Source organism: Tursiops truncatus, chromosome 3 (genome assembly GCF_011762595.2).
Source record: "Tursiops truncatus isolate mTurTru1 chromosome 3, mTurTru1.mat.Y, whole genome shotgun sequence".
NCBI lineage: Eukaryota > Metazoa > Chordata > Mammalia > Artiodactyla > Delphinidae > Tursiops > Tursiops truncatus.
Genome location: NC_047036.1, coordinates 160,221,601 through 160,241,714, shown reverse-complemented (window position 1 = coordinate 160,241,714; position 20,114 = coordinate 160,221,601). Strand labels below are relative to the sequence as shown.

At 58.2% G+C, this 20,114-nt stretch overlaps 1 protein-coding gene across 3 annotated transcripts; it reads left to right on the top strand.

The window, feature by feature from the left end:
• Positions 1-265: 265 nt before the first annotated feature.
• COPE (COPI coat complex subunit epsilon) lies at positions 266-17,642 on the top strand. 3 transcript variants are annotated; one of them, XM_033854013.2, is made up of 10 exons: positions 268-433; positions 6,352-6,414; positions 8,322-8,422; positions 11,495-11,647; positions 12,860-12,913; positions 13,422-13,503; positions 14,654-14,809; positions 16,082-16,150; positions 17,223-17,297; positions 17,444-17,642. In XM_033854013.2, the coding sequence occupies exons 1-10, from the start codon at positions 308-310 to the stop codon at positions 17,489-17,491; spliced, it is 927 nt and encodes a 308-aa protein (XP_033709904.1). In that variant the 5' UTR covers positions 268-307; the 3' UTR covers positions 17,492-17,642. The 3 variants fall into 3 exon arrangements, with proteins under 3 accessions (XP_073659230.1, XP_073659229.1, XP_033709904.1); XM_073803129.1 differs by lacking the exon at positions 14,654-14,809 and having other exon boundaries at positions 266-433; XM_073803128.1 differs by lacking the exon at positions 16,082-16,150 and having other exon boundaries at positions 266-433.
• The last annotated feature ends 2,472 nt before the right edge of the window (positions 17,643-20,114 follow it).

Sequence of the window (20,114 nt, the reverse complement as noted above, 5' to 3'; positions counted from 1 at the left end):
AGCCTTCCAGTTTATTGGATCTGCCTCCTGCCTGGTCCCACCCTTTGCAGCTCACTGCCATTCCTAGCCTCTACCACATCCTTACCACTCTTCCCCGAATCCCGTTGGCTCTCAGGATCGAATCGAATTACAGATGCCCTGCGAGACGCACTTGCGTCTCCCGCCCCTTTGACTCCCGTTTGAGTCTCCCATTGGCTCATCTCTAGGGATGAACGAGTAAACTACATTTCCCGGCGTGCCCCGCGGTGACTCCCTCCTTCCGGCCGACGTGTCTCTCAGTGGGAGTAGCGGGTGAGCGGCCAGTAACATGGCGCCTCCGGCTCCTTGCTCAGCCTCTGGAGGCTCCGGGGAGGTGGACGAGCTGTTCGACGTGAAGAATGCTTTCTACATTGGCAGCTACCAGCAGTGCATCAACGAGGCGCAGCGGGTGAAGGTGCGGCGGCTGCGGGGCTGGGGGACCTTGGGGGCGGAGGCGGAAGACACTTCCTGGTGGGTGCGGGTCGCGCTTTGGTTTTAAAAACCCTCCCTCTTCACCTCGCGCCGTTTCATCCCCGCGCCCCCACCACGCCGCCACATCTCTTCAGAGCGCGGTGAAGAATTATCCTTGTCCTATGACCAAACTCAAAGCAGTAATACTTTAACGATACTTCTCACTCTGAGCGCTCTCTCAGACTGAGCCTTGGGAGGCATTTGAGTAAGAGAGGGGTTCATACCGCTATAGTAATAATAACAATGGTAATGACACTACGCTACAGTAGTAATCATAAAGACAGCAACAACAATAATAGTTTCCATCTGTTGAGCACCCACACTGTGCCGCCATGCCCTCAATACCCGTGAAGTAGGAACTGTTGTTTATCCTCATTTTACAGGTGAGAAAAGGGAGGCTCAAGAGAGAAATGACTTCTCGCTCGTTACCCTGCCCCACTAACCAGGTTATTTCTCCCCAGACTTGCGCATTCATTCATTCACGCATTCCTCCTTGAGCATCTGTATGGGCCAGGCAGGATATCAGTGCTGGGCTCAAAGCAGTGACAAAATAGGCAAAACTCCCAGCTCTCTTGGAAGCCTCAGCTCCCAAGGGAGACAGACAGTAAACAAGTAAATAAACAACATGTCAGGAGGTGGTGCGACGGAGAGTGGTGGGAGTGAGCCTGGCTGTTTGAGAGCTAGAAAATGTAGCCCTTCAAGGCAGGGCCCAGGCAACCAGGCGGTGAGTGGGTGACAGGAGAGGGGGCAGCAGGGCCCACGAGCAGCACCATTTGAGGAGGCACATGGATGGTACTGTCACTTTGAGAGTGAGCCATTGGAGAATTTTTAAGAGCAGTGAACATGACAGGGTCTTTGCCAGCCCTCATGGTGTAGTGTCCTGAAAAGAGTAAACAAGTAACCAAGGAAGAGAATACACAGTTTTCAGTTTGAGTCCTCTAGGGGAGAGGGGAGATAAAAAAGTGCTGATCAGAAATGGGGGTGGGGGCTGCTTCACGTGGGAGTGGTCAGATCAGGGCTCTCTGACTGCCATTTTAACCTGTGACCAAACCTTGAGAAGGCTCTAACCCCATAAGTTGCTGCAAAGGCGCTGAGGCAACAGTGAGCTCCATGTAGTCAAGGCATGAGGGTGGTGCGGCAGGAGTGAGGTGAGCACAGTGGAGGAGATGAAGAAGGAGGTGGGCAGAGTGAGGGGCAGGGCCTGAAGGGCCACAGCAGGGGTTTGGATTTTATTCTGAAGGTGTGGGAGGCCATCAGAGCGCCACACAAGGGAGTTGCAGACATCTTCCCAGAGGCAGCCAGAGGGTTGGGAGGAATTTGGATTCTGAAGTAAGGAAGGCTTGCTTTCTCTTCTGGCCTTTGGCAGTGAACCCCATGTCCCTGAGTGTCATCTGCATAATGGGGAGTAAAACCTCAAACAGACTTCAGTAAGAGATTCGGAATCGTTGAAATAACATTTGCATGACTGTATTAGTTTTCCATTGCCACTGTGACAAATTACCAAACGACAGCTTAAGTCAGGCAGCACACGTTTATTATCTCGCAGCTTCTGTAAGTCAGAAGTCCAACACCGCTCTCACCAGGCTAAGATCAAGGTGTTGGCCCAGCTGTGTCCTTTTCTGGAGGTTCTGGGGAAGAAGCACCTTCCTAACTTGTTCAAGTTGCTACCTCTTGGCCAGGGACCACCCTTAGCTCCTGGAGGCTTCTGGATGCTTCTCTCCAGTCCTCAACCCCGCATATCACCCTTCCATCTCAGAACCAGCTACAGGGTTCTCACTTGGAGTCTCTCGAATTTCCCGTTCTTTATTTCTTTTGTCTAAAAGTCCTCTCCTTTTAAGGGTTTCCGTGATTAGACTGGATCCTCCCAGATAACCCAGCATAGTGTCTCCATTTTTAGGGTCCATAATCTTAATCACACCTGTGAAGTCCCTTTTGTGACGTAACGTAAGCTGTTCACAGGCCCCAGGGACTGGTATGGACATCTCTGGGGGACCTTGTCCGTTTGGCGCCATGGTTGTTACATGCCTCTTTGCTGAGGTAGTGTAGACCATGAGAAGATTGAGACAGACCTGGGCTCAGATTCTGTCTCTTCTGTGTTCTCTCTGCAGCCAGGGCTGAGTCACTGCACCTCTCTGAGCCTCACTTTCCCCTCCTGTCAAATGGGAACGATGACATTCGTCTCAGTAGGGTCCCTGTGAGGTTCAGCGTTATACTCATGATCCGCCGTCTGTCTTCTGTTGTGTGTCTGTTCTGCTTACATTACAGCAATGTGTTCTTTCCGTCTTATTGTGTCATAATATGCAAACTTTACCTCCCTGCTGAAGGAATCAGCATGACCTGCTGTATGTAGAGAGTGATGGAAAACAAAGGAAACCAGATCGGCACTCTTATTTATTTATTTACTTATTTATTGGCTGTGTTGGGTCTTCGTTGCGGTGCGCGGGCTTCTCATTGCGGTGGCTTCTCTTGTTGCAGAGCATGGGCTCTAGGCGCGCAGGCTTCAGTAGTTGTGGCTCACGGACTTAGTTGCTCTGCGGCATGTGGGATCTTCCCGGACCAGGGAGTGAACCCCATGTCCCCTGCGTTGGCAGGCGGATTTTTAATCCCCAGGGAAGTCCCAACAGGTTTTTTTTTTTTTTTTTTTTATATTTATCTTTGGCTGCGTTGGGTCTTCGTTGCTGCACACAGGCTTTCTCTAGTTGCGGCGAGCAGGGGCTACTCTTCGTTGTGGTGCGTGGGCTTCTCATTGTGGTGGCTTCTCTTGTTGAGGAGCACGGACTCTAAGTGCATGGGCTTCAGTAGTTGTGGCATGCGGGCTCTAGAGTGCAGGCTCAGTAGTTGTGGCTCACGGGCTCTAGAGCGCAGGCTCAGTAGTTGTGGCGCACGGGCTTAGTTGCTCCACAGCATGTGGGATCTTCCCGGACCAGAGCTCGAACCCATGTCCCCTGCATTGGCAGGCAGGTTCTTGACCACTGCGCCACCAGGGAAGCCCTCAGCAGTCACTCTTGCTGGAGGCACACTGCAGCCAAACCTCTGAGCTGGGGGAGCTACACCCTCTTTAGCAACGTGGTAAAGATGCACCGGCACCAAACCAAGAGATTCTACCTGACGCATCCAGAAGAGTGGGAGTCCTGTCCCTGCTGAGCCATCTGACGTGATTTAATTCTGGTCCACAGGCCACCTAAACCTTCTTAGGCAGCCTGTACTGGGTTGAATCGTGTCCCTGAAAAGATATGTTCACCCGGGACCTGTGAATGTGACTTATTTGGAAAAGAGTCTTTGCAGCTGTAATTCAGTGAAGGATCTCTAGACAAGATCAGCTGCGATAGACCCTAAATCCAATGACTGGTGTCCTTCTAAGAGAGAGGGTTGAGGCAGACAGAAAAGATGGAGGCAGAGGTGGGGGTGAGGCAGCCACAAGCCAGGGACTACCTGGAGCCACCAGAAGCTGGATGAGGCAAAGAAGGGTCCTCCCAGAGAGCCTGTGGAAGGCGCACAGCTCTGCCTGATCTCGGACTTCTGGCCTCCAGAACCATGAGAGAGTACGTTTCTGTTTCTTTAAGCACACCCCCCAGCCCAGCTGGTGGTTAGTTATAGCAGCCCCAGCAACCTCAGGCACCACCAGAGGTGGCGCCAGGTAGAACACCTGGTGTGTCTCAGTGCTGGCATCATGATGATGTTTGTTTCCCTACCTGTCAGACATTTCGCAAGTGCCCACAAGATGGCAGGCACTGCACAGGTGTTAGGGATGAAGCAGCTAAGAAAGCCTCCAGGAGCTGACCGTCGAGTGTGGTCAGGGGACACTGACGGCCAGTAAGGGGAGGGAACGTGATCCTCCTTGCCAAACCCCATCACCGACTTCCCTTTACAGTACCCCTTGCTCTCAGGTCTGGCTGCACCTCTGAGCTGTTTGAAGGCAGTTTGAGGCCACCTCGGGGTTGGACGTCGTTGGTGGGCATAAGCTTCCTGGCTTTTCTGGTTTCTGAGCTCCCAGGTGATTCTGATGAGCTGTCAGGACTGGGGACCAGACCACTCACCTGGTGGCATGCATCACAGTCCCTGGTGTTCCCTGGTCTGTACATCTGTCCTTGTTCTTACACCTCCCAGAAGCTCTTCTCTCTTTGGCTGATTGAGAGGGTCCTGAGCGTCTGTGTGTGGGGTCTCGGTGACCCCCCTTGGCAGTCCTGCAGGGTCAGTGGTGGTGCCTGTTTTACAGAGGGGGCAGCTGAGGCTCAGAGTTGCCTCTGGGACCCTGGTCCCCCACAAGGCATCCCACTGTGTCCCTGCTTCAAAGATAGCAACAGCCAACATTTGTCTCTTTTTTTACTGAGGGTGGTATGGGGACCCCAGGTGGGTTGTCCTCACCAGTGACCACCTCTGAGGGTCATTTCAGAGTTACTCATATAGAGGACACCGTGTTCCAAATCATGGCCGGATCCCCAGCCTGGCCACCAAGGCCAGAGCAAGCTGCTGGAACCCCCAGGCAAAGTTGGCCTGAGTCTGGCTGGGGCCAGGAGCCAGGCTTCTTGTTCGCAGTCTCCCTTGGCCTGGGAGGAGGACACGTTCAGCGCCCTCGCCCCCTCAGGCTGGGAAGAAGGCCTGGGGACTGGGAGTCTGGTTCTCAAGCCTTGGGGGAGAGCAGTCCTGGCGTGCTCCCACCGGCGGGGCTCCAGAACATTTGTCCCTGTGCTCTGGCAGCTGGACAGGCTGTTCATTCTCTCTGTGCTTTTCCTCAGGCCCTGTGGTTTAGAGGTTGTTGGAGTAGTGACTCCAAGGTGGCCGGGCCCCCTTCCCCCACGTCACTTTCCTCTCCCAGCCCCCAGGTGGCCTGTCCCAGCACCCGCGTGCCCTCTAGGCTGAGTTGCTCTGTGCCACCCCAGGTGCCACAGGGCCCACAGGAAGTCAGCCAGCACCCTGGGGCGTGGTCCAAAGCTGCTCTCCCGAGGAAGGGTCCCTCGCTTGCCCGTAGCCTCGTGGGGGCCTCCCTCGCAGTCCCACAGTGAACCCTGTAGGAGGTCACCTCACACCTGCTTCTGGGTTCTGTGTGGTGGCTGGGCTGAGGGAGTGTGGCCCATGGGCCTCGTCCCCGAGTATAGGGCGGTCCCCAAGGTCTCACCCAGCCTGGCTAGACCCAGACATCGCTATGCTGGGGCAGCCAAGCTGAGCTCTCCCAGAAAGGTCCTCCGAGTGAGGCAGACCTTCACCTCTCCTGTTTGTCACGTTTAAAGAACGTTTTGAAACAAAAGCAGGACAGGAACAAGAGGCATGGAAGTATTCATTACAGAAAGTAAGTCCCTTTCGCACGTCTCCCGCTGGGTCCCATCCCTTCTCCAGTATCCACCATTCATGTCCGGATAGGAATCCTCCCAGGCCTGTTTGCTAGGCTTGTACAAACTTGGGCATCAGGGCATTCCCATACCTACCCCCACCCCCACCCCTTGCTGTCCTCGGACCACCCATACTGTTGAGCAGCTTCTGTTTCGATCCACTGCACCCTGGGGTCCTTCCGCCTTGACACAAGCAGCCACGTGTCCAGTGGTCAGAAGCGTGGGCTCTGCCCTGGCCCCTGCTGTGTGGCTGGAGCAGTTTCAGCACTTTTGGTGCCCCCATCCCTCACCTGAATGGATGGGGGTGACGGTCGAACCTCCTTTCCCAGGGAGATGTCAGGGTGGCACAGAATGAGGTGCCCAGCACACCGCATGCCCTCAGTGGAGGCTGCTCTCCTGCTGCCTAAGGTCATAGGCAGTTGAGAGCCAGGGCCGGGACTAGGACCCAGACTCCACTGAGAAAGCTGCCCACTTGTGGCCTCTGAGGGCCTGTTGGGCACGTAGCCCCCAAGAGTTCTGACCTGCTTTTCCACAGCCGTCAAGCCTGGAGAGAGATGTGGAAAGGGATGTCTTCCTGTACAGAGCGTACCTGGCACAGGTGAGTGTGGGCCCTTGACCATGACTGCCAACACCCTGGGGAAGGAGAGTAAGGAACAGAGTGTCGGCAGGGGCGGGGACCACGAGCAGCTGGTGTGGCCACCATAAGAAGGTGGCAGTGTCCCTGAGGCCCTGGAGCACCAGGCCAGAGGGCCAATGTTGAGATTTCTTGCTTTTCTTTTTATACTTAATCGATAGATTTCACTTGTTCAGTACAGTTCTGGGTTTACAGAATAACTGAGCAGATGGCAAAGAGAATTCCAAATGCCCACCCCCCACACGGGCATTTTCTCTTATTAACATTTCGGGTTGCAGGGTGCTTTTGTTACAATCAATGCAGTGATATTGATACTGTTACTAGCCAAAGCCCACAGTTTAGACACTAGGTTTTTTTCTTTCTTTTATTTGGGGTATAATTGATTTATAATGTTGTGTTAGTTTCAGGTGTACAGCAAAGTGAATATGTTATACAAATACATATATCCACTTTTTTTTTTGGATTCTTTTCCCATATAGGCCATTACAGAGTACTGAGTAGAGTTCCCTGTGTTGTACAGTAGGTCCTTATTAGTTATCTATTTTGTATACAGTAGCATGTATGTGTCAATCCCAATCTTCCAATTTATCCCTCCTCCCAGACCCCTTACCCAACCCTGGTAACCATAAGTTTATTTTCTACATCTGTAATTCTACTTCAGTTTTGTAGGTAAGTTCATTTGTAGTCTTTTTTTAGATTCCACATATAAGCGATATCTTATGATATTTTTCTTTTTCTGACTGACTTCACTCAGTTTGAGAATCTCTAAGGCCATTCACGTTGCTGCAAATGGCATTATTTTGTTCTTTTTTATGGCTGAGTAGTATTCCATTGTATATATGTACCACGTCTTCTTTATCCATTCCTTTGTTGATGGACATTTAGGTTGCTTCCACAGACACTAGGGTTTTTAAAAAGCAGCATTACCCTGATAATGCAGTAAGACTGCATTGTTCTGTTCTAAAAACAATCTGGACTCTGCAGACAGGATTGAATTGTGCCCCGCCCTGTTCCCACCCCAGACCCACCAGCCTCCCGCCAACCTCGTCCCACAGCCACAGCCATAGAGTGCTCTGTTGTGGGTACATGGCTCCACAGATGCCCCCACCTCACATCAGGCCTCGGGTGGCTTCCCAGGTCTGTTTGCATCTTTCCCTCTATGGAGGGTTCTGGAGCCTGATGGAACTTCCACCTTGTGGACCAAGCCCCCCTCACCACCCTCCCCCCACCAACCTCCAGGGTGAAGCTGGGGCCCAGACAGTGTGTGTGGTCCCCAGCAGAGTAGGGTGCCCCGGTGTGCCCCAGAATCTCCTTGGATGTGTTCATATATTCGTGTGTGTATATATATCTTTAAAAGATGAATACACGTCACTGGCAACGAAAATACTGAAACTACCTAGAAAGAAAGATAGTGAAAAATGGGTCCCTGATTGCAGTTCCCCTCCCTGCAGTGACCTCCCTGCTGGGTGTCTGTCGGTGGGGTGCATGTTCTGCTCAATAGAAGCCAGTGCCCAGACCCCCTGCCCCTGGTGACACCACCGCACCCCACCCCCAGAGCTGGCGGGGCCCTCACCCCGTCACTTCACCACCAGGGGCTGAACAGTGAGCTGCCAGGGTCTCCAGCTAGAGCAGTGGGCAGCGTGGCACGACTAACGAGTGATGCTGTGCTGGCTTCCACAGCGCACTCCAGCGGGGATGGCACCCGTGGGCTGAGGGGGTCCCTGGGAGTGGTGGGCACCGGCCGCTGGTATTGGGGCTCCACCAGGGCAGTGCTAGAGCCAAGAAGCCCTTGTATGTTCCTGGGGTCTGAGAACACATAAACCCCACGGGGAGTTCGGGCGGAGCTGACAGCCTGCTTGTCTTGCCCACAGAGGAAGTACGGCGTGGTCCTGGATGAGATCAAGCCCTCCTCGGCCCCAGAGCTCCAGGCCGTGCGCATGTTTGCTGAGTACCTGGCTAGCGACAGCCGGCGGTGAGGTTGGGTGGGGGGCAGGCCTGGGGCACGGTGGATGGGCCTGGGTGGGCAGAGGATGTCTAGTTGGCATCCCTCCTCTGCCCTCTCACCTCTCTGAGCTTCAATTTCCCTCACTTGCTCAGTGGGAGGCTGTGATGGACCCTGCTTCAAAGGGGGCGGGGGGCTGGGGATCAGAGATGAGGACTTGTGTACAGCTACCTAGGGACTGTGAGGGCCTCATTCTTGCCAGGAGGACCTCCCCTGGTACATAAGGGTGGGGACCCTGCAGCCAGTCTTCCAGCCATTGCTGCTCACCCACTGTGCAGGGGAGGGAATGGCAGCCACACCACACATCGTTCATCTCCGCCCAGATGGAGGGTGGGAGGGGACAGCAAGTCTTCACCCTGAGCTGGGTGTGTCCACCTGTGCCACAGACCAGCAGTCATCAAACTCCCTCAGGCGATGGCCAGGAGAGGTGGGGTGGTCCGGGCTATGGGGACCTGGAAGTGCTGAGCATCCCAGGGCCAGGCCCGCCTGTTACCTGCTGCTCCGTTGGGGTCTGACACAGCTCACAGTCCAGCCCTGCTGGCCTCAGATGGTTCCTGCACAGGCAGGTGCATGGGCTGTTCCTTGCTGGCTGGGATGCTCGCCCAGGTGCACGTGAACTCGGCCTCTGCAGGTGGGGGCCGTGTGGCCCTGCCTCACCTGTGCGTGGAGCACCAGCCTGACGCAGCAGGCCCCGTGGCCCCTCTGCACCTCGGTTTCCCCCGCCCCTCGGAATGGGCTGGTCTTGAGGCTCCCTGGGATTTCGGAGGTAAAACACTCCCCAGAGGGCGGCTGGGATGGAAGGCTGGGGCAGCACAGCCCACGACAGGGAGCCACTCTCTTCTGTGAGCCGATTCCCGCCTACCTGTCCCAGCCCCAGGGCCCTTCCACCACCCAGGCCGCCCCTCACAGCACTGTGACGCCTCACAGAGGGGCCCTCCCCCCGATCTCTGCCCTGTGGAACTTAATAGACCAGGATGTGGTCATGACCTTGTTGGCAGTACGCTTTCCTCGGAGGCTGCTGCCGCCATCTGTGAGTCCCAAGTGTGGGTACGACTGTCTGCTGTGACCCCCACCTCTGCTCCTTCCTCGTGGAGGGCAGCGCCCTGTGCTCCACCTTCTGTGATCAGGCTCCTTCGTCCACAGACACTTGAAGGATTTACTCAGAGAGGCTTAAGCCGTGGCAGCTGAATGGGGACTCCCAAAAGACATGTCCATGTCCTGACCCCCAGAACCTGTGAACCTGACCGCATTGGAAATGGGGGTCTTTGCAGATGTAAGTGGTTAAGGATCTTGAGATCATCTTGCATATGAGGTGGGCCCTAAATCCGGTGACTGGTATCTTCATAAGAGATGGAAGAGAAGACACAGATGCGGAGGCTGCATGAAGATGGAGGCAGAGATTGGGGTGAAAGAGACACAAGCCAAGGACTGCTGCAGCTCCAGGAGAAAGGACCAGGACCGATCTGCCCTTGGAGGAGGAACCAATCCCGCCAGCACTTTGATTTTAGACTGCTGGCCTCCAGAACTGGGAGAGAATAAACCCCTGTTGTTTTGATCCCCTGCCTGGTTTGTGGGCTCTGTGACAGCAACCCCAGCACACTAAGACAGGCAGCCTCCTGAGGCCATCCCTTCACCCTCTCTGTGCACGTCTCTAGCTGGGGTGACAAACCCCATTCTCCTTTCGGAAGGGGAAGGAGCCCCAGGGCTGCTGTGAGCACTACAGAAAAGAACCCGCAGGAAGCCCACGGCGTGGAGCAGGCGCTCGGGAAAGCAGAGCGGCTCTTGGTGCATCCATCCTGGCAGTACAAACCACCCCATACAAACTGCCCAGCGAGCAGGTGGTGGAGAAAGTGCTGGAGCCCGCAAGGGTAACCACAACGTGTTCCGGGAACAACGTACAGCACTGAGGTTACAAGGACAAGAGCAGGCACCGTGTTCACAGCCTGTGTGCCAGGAGCCAGGCAGGAAGCTTTGGGACGTGGCCTTGGGGCTCCTCACGCCAACCCTGTGTGATCCCCGTGCACAGCCCTTCTGTGCAGAGCGGGGAAGAGACTCAGATTTGAAGTCATTTGTCCGTCAGGCACTCTCTGGTGGGCGCAGAGGGAGTAATAGGCACATCCCTGCCCTCCAGGGGCTCTCAGGTACACAGGCACTTGGCCACCAGCCCCCAGCAACCCGCATGAAACGTATGCGCTTGTGTGTCCCAAGCCAGAGCATTTGTCCAGCAGTGACACAGGGCCGGGCCCTTGCCTCCCTTCTCTCATTAACCGCTTAGCAGCCCTTTGAAACAAGGAGTTGCAGCTCCTCGTTTCAGTTAAGCAGACCGAGACTCTGGTGTCCTGTGGCGGGTGAGGGCGCCCGGCTGGTCCTCGGGCAAGCCTGAACTCCAGCTTGCTGCCGGCTCCCAGCCCCCAGTCGCGCATGACGTCCACTTGCCGGGAGCAGCCTGCACACCAAGCTCGGGAACCGGGGGCAGCCACCCTGTCAGTGGGGTGTCGTCCTGCACAGCCGCCCTCAGGACCCAGGCCTGACGCTGACCGAGGTAGATCAGGACCCTCTGCTGAGACCACTGGCCTCCTCGGGAAGTTGGTGACGTCGCCAGTGTGAGGTTTACCTGTGTGGCCTCATGTCCCTGTGGAGGTGTCCCCATTGAGCTAGCCTGTCCCTGTGCATGTGGGGCGGCGTGGACACCTCAGCCCCCGAGCACCGAGGGCCAGTGGAGCTCGAGACCTGGATGGTCGTTTATGCTGCTTTGTGGGCAGAGCCAGGCATGGCCCTTCCTGCCCCACACGCCCCATTGGGCCTGGAGCACCCAACCCCACTTCTCCTGGCCTTGGTTTCCGTGTTTATGTGAGGGGTGAGGAGTGCCTGGTGGGGAGGTGGCGAGAGTGGCACCTAGTGGGGCCTGGCAGAGACAGCTGGGCCTATCCTGCCCTCCGCTGCTTTGTGCCCCAGGGGGCCTGACTCACCCTCTCAGGGCCGGTCAGTCGGAGAGGCCGCCTCCCGCCCCTGCCTCGGGCTCTGAGCAGCTGCATCTCGCAGGGATGGGATCGTGGCCGAGCTGGACCGGGAGATGAGCCGGACCGTGGACGTGACCAACACCACCTTCCTGCTCATGGCTGCCTCCATCTACTTCCACAACCAGAACCCAGATGCAGCCCTGCGCACCCTGCATCAAGGGGATAGCCTGGAGTGGTGAGTGGCTGTCCTGCACTGGGGGAACGGCCAGCGTGAGTGGCTCCTCTGGTGTCCAGGCAGCTCAGGGCCTCATCAGCCATCGTCATAGGAACGGCAAGGGGGGCTGCTCTGAAAGAGAGGGGCTGGGATGGGGCATGGGCCTCCCATTTAGGCTGCAGCTCTTGTTCTCCGTCCAGGAGACACACTTTTCCGCATGGCTGGGCCATTGCTCTGAGGACACATCACCCGGGGCTGAAAACCCTCTGTTCCCAGGAGCAGAGCAGAAAGCACCTTTGTCTCTGCCTGAGATTTCTGCACCCTCCCTTCTCCCATGAAGCCTTGTGTTTCTCTGCCTTGGGCCCTGGATTTCCATGTCCTCCCTGGGCCCCACGGACCCTCCTCTGAGACCGGCCCTCAGGGCACTCCGGGCCTGGGCACTGGAGCGCCCTGCAGCCTGCTGTCGGCTCCACCCCCACCCCAGGAGGTGGCTCTGGGCTGTGCTGTGTCCGGCTCCCTGCAGCCAGGACTCCAGCCCTGCAGGGTGCAGCCATTCTCCCCTATGAGCGCTCTGGTTTCTGCCTTCCCTTGGTTAGTTGGTCACCACGTGTTCCTTCATATCCGTTTATGTCCCACCTGATCCAGAGAAGGGTTTGCAATAGGCATGTTACACGGCTGGTGAGGCAGTGCACCCCACGAATGTTTCTCATGCTTCTCCTCGGGCTGGTCTGGGTGCTGGGTCACGTTCTGGCGGGAAAACTGGGGAACAAGTGGCCACATCAGTGATCGGTGGTCACAGCTGTCTGGGCTCGAGGCAAGGGGCTGTGGGTGTGGGCGCTGAAAGCATGGAGCAGGTGTTCCCCTGCAGCACTTCATCTGGGACTCTGGAAAGGAGACGGGGGTACAGATGGGATGGCCAGCCACGGGGCGGGCAGGGAGCGGGCCACAGGCCTGGGGACCCCGTGGGAGCTCCCGGCCCAAGCACACTCAGCAGAGACAGGTGGGAGTGCAGGGCCTGGGAAGCGATGGGGTGCTCAGCCCAGCGAGCAGCGCCCAGGTCTGAGTTTGGCCCAGCTGGGCTGACAGTCAGCCTCAGTGTTCCCCTCTGTAAGGCGGGGCTGGTGGCCTGAGCACTCAAGGGGAGGTTTCTGGAAGGTGGTGCTTGCACAGAGTGAGCCCCTGTTGGAGGATAAAGTGGGGTGGGAGTTCACTGACTGCCCGCCCTTTCCACAGCATGGCCATGACGGTGCAGATCCTGCTGAAGCTAGACCGCCTGGACCTCGCCCGGTAAGCCCCTCCCCACCGGGGCTGCTGGGCTGTGGCCTGTGCATGGGGGGGGGGGTATCTTAGCAACGGCCAGGCCATGTTGGGACCCTGTGTTCTCCAGCAGCCAGGCCGCTGTCTTCAAGGGTGCACGTGGCATGGGGACCACCCAGAGCCCTCCCCCTGGCTCTGATTATCAGTGACACGAGTGTTTCTCCATTTATTTCATTCTAGTCCATTGGGGTGACTGCACTATTGTTTACCTTCTCGTCTCTGCAGGGTGTTGCCTGGGACAAGGGGCGTCACTGTCTGTGCCTCAGTTTCCTTCTGTGAGGCAGGCAGTGGGGCCCATCTTGCAGGGTTGGGGTGGGCTTTGCAAGCACGCAGAGGCATGTGCAGCCGTGGATGGGGGGTGGCCAGGCCGGGGCCTGAGGTCCTGGGGCCTCGTGAGCAAGGAACTCGGGCTGGGGTGGGGCACAGTGACTGGCCACTCAGCTACCGGGCACCTCCTGCCTCTCTCCTCTGCCCCCAGGAAGGAGCTGAAGAAAATGCAGGACCAGGACGAGGACGCCACCCTCACCCAGCTGGCCACCGCCTGGGTCAGCCTGGCGGTGGTGAGTACCCGGCTTGTGTGCGGGCATGAGAGACAGGAGTATCCGGGAGCCAGGAGGTGGCGGCGACCCCCTGTGTGCAGCGCTGGCTGCTCCTGTGGGGAGGGTGCAGGTGGGGTTCCACAGATGTGCTGGACCTCCTGCTTTCTTGGGGGCTAGTCCCCTGGAGGAGCCCCAGCACGTTTTCCCCCTCTCTCGGGCTTGACCCCTTCTGGCTCCTTGCAGCCGAGAGGCTTGGCCAGAGCCAGAGTGAACAAACTGGGGGTTTATGGAACCGGACTCGGCGTACCTCTGCCTGCATGTACCCGCTCTCGCCCCCCAGCCCGGGTGCACGGAGCCAGCCAGCTGGCAGCGCACCCTCCTCTGGGGTCTGGCCCTGCTCTTGGCTGCTGTCAGCTTGCTCTCTGGGCTCCCAGCACAGGGTTGGTGCCCGTATCCCCCTCACGCTTTCCCCTCTGGAGCCAGCCCCCCACCCCCCCGTGCCTGGGCACCCCTCTCCTGGCAGCAGGCCCCATTTCTGGATTTGGACATTTGGCTCCCTTTCTCTGAGTCGCTCCTTTGTACGGGCCTTTTAAATGGTGCTCCTCGTATGTGTGCATCTGCACATCCTTTTGCGGGGCTGAGGCCTCACCCCACAGTATCCATTCAGTTTATTGGGACAAACCCGAACAGCTCTCTCCCATAGCCTAGCAGTCTTTCACAAGCACATCTTGGTCTCAGGTTCCCCTGCAGGTGTGGCGCTGTGTCTTTACCAGGCGGACAGAACCTTCTTATTCTGAATTCAGGCGGTCGGGGTCACGGCTGCTGGAGCAGAGGCCACCCCGATGGGCCATGTGTCCCAGTGGTCCCAGCTCAGACCTTGACCCAGCTGCCCATGCACTGATTCTCCCTCTTGAAGCCGAGGCTTTCGAGTCTATAAATATAGGGCTTGGGGAGCCGGGTTTGAGGGGGTCTGTGTACCGCTTCGGCCCCTTCACAGCACTAGCTGCACAAGGGTCTCTTCGGGGAAGGGGGCGGTGTCCAAAGACTGCCTGCCGTGGGCCGGCTGCACTGAGATTGTCTCCACAAAGTGCTGGGATCCCTCCAGGAGGGAGCAGGCAGGGTAGGGCCGGGCAGCAGGGTGACAAAGCGGTGATGCCAACTGTCCCCGCAGGGTGGTGAGAAGCTGCAGGACGCCTACTACATCTTCCAGGAGATGGCTGACAAGTGTTCGTCCACCCTGCTGCTGCTCAGTGGGCAGGCAGCCTGCCACATGGCCCAGGGCCGGTGGGAGGCCGCGGAGGGCGTGCTGCAGGAGGCTCTGGACAAGGTATGGGCAGGCGCAGCCCCAGCCCAGAAACAGGTGTACCACAGACCCCATGGCCTGCCTTGTGGCCATGTGGGGATTTTAATGCCATATCAGTTAAAACTCAGGATTGCAAGCGACAATCCTGATTCTAACTTCTCTTGGAAATGCGAGGATCCCGTCAGCCTGGGCCCCCGTCGGCCTGAGCTGAGCAGACCCACGCTCTGTCTCCTCTTCACTGACACCTTGGCTACCTGGCCAGGGGCCTTTCGTGGTGATCCCTCACCTGGGTCTGTGCTTGGGAGAGACAGCTCCCGTTTGCTGCCGAGGGGAGAGCAGGCTGCCGACGGGATGTGTCACCTCTGCCCATCCTTGTCGAGCAGAGGGCCTGGAGCGCTGCACTCAGGGCTGCCGCAGTTGTCTTCTCACGGCTGCCATCTGAAACGTTGTTTGATATAATGAGACACTGACACCAGTGGGAAGCTTTCTCCATGCTCATCTCTGCGAGGGGCCGAGCTATCGTCAGGTTGTTGGCCGAGTGGGGCCAGGCTGAGGGGAGTCAGTCGGGTGCTCCTGCTGGCTGGTGTCGTCAGGCTGCCCGTGTGGAGTTGCCTCGCCTACCAGAGCGCCCCGTGCTGGTGGGGAGAATGCGGGTCTCTGCAAAGAAGGGCAGCATGGGGTGGAGCCAAATCTGTGCAGGAGGCTTGGGTCCCTGCAGCCCCTCGAGCCTGTGGCGCCCTGCATCCTGAGCGGCATGTCCCTGCCTTGCCCCAGCCAGGGGCTCTGGCTGGGGTTCCTGGCCAAGGCAGCGGCCGAGCTGATTCCCAGAGTTCCCTGTGCCTCAGAGCCCAATATGGGCGCGTGGGGTGAGGTCACCCCCTTGGAGTTTCTGGTAATTTCCCGCAGCTTCCTGCCAATGCCGCTGGGGAGCAGGCAGGGCGGGAGGGGTCTGTCCCACGGTCTCAGGCTTCATTGCAGCAGGAGGAGCAGCTAGCTGGGCTGTGATAGGTTGAGGCCGCCTTGGTCTGGACTCCATTACTTTGAGATTTGTGATAAAAACGCCCCTCCCAAATTGCGACAAGCAAGGGGGCTCTGTGTCAGACTGGTCTGCACGTGAAGCAACACGCTCACTGGGAAAGCAGCCGGTGTGGGGAGGCAGAAGGGAGGGCCCTGAGGTCACTGTCTTGTGGAGCGGCCAGTGGTGGGGGCGTGCTGGGTCTTGCAATCCCAGCCCTGCTTGAGATGGGGGCCTGGAGGAGCTGACCCTGCCTGTCTGGTGTCCCCTTGTGTTGCCAGGACAGCGGCCACCCTGAGACCCTGATCAACCTCATCGTCCTGTCCCAGCACCTGGGCAAGCCTCCCGAGGTAGGACCCTCCCCACCCTCAGCCAGGTGCAGAGTGTTTTCCGGCCCTCACGGTGCCAGCCTGGGGTGGGCAGGGGTCTCTGGTGTGGCCCCGGCTCTAGAGGGAGCTTGGGGCCTCAGGGTCTGACCTTCAAGATTGGCCTGGCCTTGGGGCAAAAACCTGTTCCCCACGAGTGGGTGCAGCTGAGATCGGCCCCGGGAAGCTGGCATTGCAAGTACTCTCCCAGGGTCCCCATCCTGGTCGGGGCTGCAGGTCAGCTGCTCTGTGGGTCCTACAGACAAGTGGGCTGAGGCTCAGGGCTCGCAGGCTGGGACTCAGCCTGTGCCACCTCAGGATTGGGGGCGGACACCAGGACAGAGAAACAGGGCTCCGGGGAGCAATCCTGCTGAGCCTACCTGGTCTGAGGGCGGGGAGGAGGACGCTGGGGCACTGCCCCATTCAGGTGTCTTGCCCAGCCGGCCAGGGGCCTGCCTCAGGGCTTCATGATGGTCTGTCACCAGTTTCTCGAAGAAGAGCCCCCCAGACAGCCTCAGGGCTGGGGTGGTGCAGGACAGATAGGACCACTCTCCCACTCACCGCAGAGACATCCCCAGACTATCAGTTTTGGAGAAACAGAGCCAGACAGACGCCCCTAGCCCCACATGGTCAGGGCTGAGCCTGGCGGGTAGGGCAAGGCTGGGAGCGAGGGCCCACCTCTGAGGTGTCGCCATACGACGTGCCCAGAACAAATCCACCTCCTTTCCCAGCCCCGTGCTCCCTGACCTGCCTTCCACTCCTGGCCTCCTGCCTCTCCCAGGGCCTGGGTCCCTGCCCAGCCCGCATCCCTGAACCTGGTGCATGCTTCGCGCATGTACCAAGTGCAGGCTCTGTGCCAGGTGGTGCTCCCCACCCGCCAGGGTCCTCTCGAATTCAGCATGGTTCCGGGGCGGCAGGTTGTGATGGAGAAAATGTGGGGAAGCCAGGGCTCTTGCCTGGGTCTGGCCAGGTGGCCCTTGTTTCACCCCACTCCCTACCCTGCAGGTCAGAGCCACCATGGAGTCCCCATATTTAGCTAACCTTGCCTCCCCCACAGGTGACAAACCGCTACCTGTCCCAGCTGAAGGACGCCCACAGGTCCCACCCCTTCATCAAGGAGTACCAGGCCAAGGTGAGCTTGTGCAGGCGGCCCGTCTCTGAGCCCTAGACCCCCGAGGCTCTGCCAGGCAAAGCGCAGAACTTGGGGCCTGGCTCACAAGTTCTCGCCTTTCTCTGCCCACCCCCATCCCCCTTCTCCGCCCCCTATTCACGTTGAAGGAAAACGACTTTGACCGGCTGGTGCTGCACTACGCCCCCAGCGCCTGAGACCGGCCCCAGACGCGTTTCTGGAGCTGTGGGGATACAAGGCCAGGGCTGTGCTGCCCTCTCCACCGGGCACTTGCCGTTTGGCCAGAAGCAGAGGCTGGAAGCCCAGTCCAGCCCCCCCTTTTGTCAATAAATGTCTCCACTCCAGGTATCCCCACCGGATCCATGTTTGCTCTAGCCATTTTGAGGGGAGCATGTGGGAACCAAGGCTCAGATGGGAGGGGCCTGGGCACCATCACCCAGGGCCGTTGCTGGGAGGGGGCCCCGGTGACCAGGGTCTGTGAGCAGCAGCTGTACAGACTCCCCTGCCCTCAAACAGCCACCTCATGTTGCTGAGCTGCAGGCGGCACAGCCATGTCCCCCAAGCCCAGTTGGCATCCAAGGAAACTGCAGCACAGAGAAGTCACAGCCATCACAAGGGGCCCCAGGATTTGAACGCAGGACCCCTGGGTGGTCTGCAGGTGGTGAGGGTGCCAGAGCACTCAGGCTCAGCCAAGTGGGGGGGGTGTGTACCGGGTCCTCACAGGAGCGAACATCAGCCGCCCAGACCCCTGCTCCCTGCTGCCCTGCGGTGAGTCATGAGCCGAGACAGACCCCCTGTGGTCGGGGCTGTGGGTGCCGGAGCGCTGCCGTGGCCAAAGCAGCGAGCTCCCTGCCCAGAGAGAGAAATGCATAATGAGCGCCCCTCGATAAGAAGAAGCTAAGGGCTTCCCTGGTGGTGCAGTGGTTAAGAATCTGCCAATGCAGGGGACATGGGTTCAAGCCCTGGTCTGGGAAGATCCCACACGCCACAGAGAAACTAAGCCTGTGTGCCACGACTGAGCCTGCACTCTAGAGTCCGTGAGCCACAACTACTGAGCCCATGTGCTGCAACTCCTTGAACCCCGCGTGCCTAGAGCCCGTGCTCCGCAACAACAGAAGCCACCGCAATGAGAAGCCAGTGCACCGCAAAGAAGAGTAGCCCCGCTCGCCGCAACTAGAGAAAGCCCACACGCAACAACGAAGACCCACGCAGCCAATCAATCCGTTTATTAAAACAAAAAAAGCTAAACAACAGAGGGAGGGAGGGGAACGGCAGAGGCCTCTGGGATGAGGTCACCATTGAGCTGTGTCCACCAAAACAAGAAGAAGGATCTGCCAGGACAGGTTCTGGGGCGACGAGCATCCTGGGCAGTAGGAACAGCCTATGCAAAGACCCTGAGGCCACACTGGACTCAGTGAGCTGGACAGGGCTCTGTCTCTGGGCCAGTGTCTGGGTGGGGAAAGAAAGATACTTGGGCTCCGAGAGCCTGGCTTCGGAGGTGGCCTTGGGAAACCCTGTGCTTGATTGCCAAGACAAGACAGAGAGCAAGGGACCCCCAGCATCAGGACCCACCCCCAGCCCCTCCCTGCCTGGCGCGGATGCCCCAGGGCAGGGGCATCAGTCAGGGGCAGTGGTGTGTAGGGGGAGTGAGGGCTGAGATGAGCTCCCTGGGGAAGAGGCCTGCCCTTTCAGGTGGGGCAGGGTATGGGTGCCATCCTTGGGACCTCGGCAGCCCCTCACTGAGCCCCTGGTGCCTGGGAGCTGTTTCTCAGCTGCCAGCACCAGGAGCCACTTTCTGTTTCCGCTCTGTACCCACACATTGGCAGCCTCCTATGTGGGCCCTGCCAAAATGAAACTCGAGGCTGGGCTGGGGCTGGTGGTTGGGGGCACCTCTCCCATTACTGATGGGTGCCATAGTGACCAGATAGTGCCTGGGCGGGAGGGCAGAGGTGGGTGGTTGGGATGGTACAGGGCTGCCCCACAGGCCCGACTGGACCTATGAGGGCATGTCCAGCAGCCCGGGAGCCCTTAGCCCCCGTCTGCTTGCCACGCTGGCTGTGGCATTAGTTAACGGGACAGATGAACCCCTGCCCACATGGAGTGCACATTCAAAAATAATGAGTAAGAGGTACAGCAGGACAGATGGTGACAAGTGCCAAGGAGAAGACTGATGGGGGGATGAGGGAGGTGCAACAAGCAGGTGACATTTGTAGGTAAAGCCTGAAGTTGGTGAAGGAGGAGCCCTGCCAATACCTGGGGGAACAGCATTCTAGGCAGAGGGAACAGCCGGTGAAAGACCCTGAGGCAGGACTCTTTGGGGTGTTGGAGAGCCACCTCCAGCTATGAGGCCAGTGTGGCTGGAACGGAAGGAGAAAGATGGAGAGAGAAGGGCGTGAGGATAGGTTGTGGGTCACAGTGAGGAGATGGGCTTTTACTCTGTGATGGGAGCTATGGAGGGCTGTGAGCAGAGGAGGGACAGGTAGGTTTCCTCTGGCCTCTGAGCAGGGTAAGGAGGAGGCCGAGACACTAGGAAGGAGGCACAAGGGTGGCCGAGGGTCGCATAAGGCTGTACAGGTGCAGAGAAGTGGCTGGATTCTGGGAACATTTGAAGGTGGGGAGAATTGGATTGCTGCAGGACAGAGGGTGAGGGAAAGGAGGAGGGATGAGGGCCCCTTTGACCCCCCCTCTCTGTTTTCACCTGTGCACCTGAAGGTCAGGTCAGGCTGGTGGCCATATGGAACCCAGCCTGGCTCCTGCAGGGCACACACTGATTCCCCCCACCTCGGAAGGCTGTGGGAGGACTCCTAGATGGGGAGAAGG

Excerpts from the sequence above, each read along its gene's own strand:
- COPE (XM_033854013.2), top strand. The coding sequence starts at position 308 with ATGGCGCCTCCGGCTCCTTGCTCAGCCTCTGGAGGCTCCGGGGAGGTG. Across the intron at positions 8,423-11,494 it reads CTGGCTAGCGACAGCCGGCG|GGATGGGATCGTGGCCGAGC; the intron begins GTGAGGTTGGGT and ends TGCATCTCGCAG. Across the intron at positions 16,151-17,222 it reads ACCTGGGCAAGCCTCCCGAG|GTGACAAACCGCTACCTGTC; the intron begins GTAGGACCCTCC and ends CCTCCCCCACAG.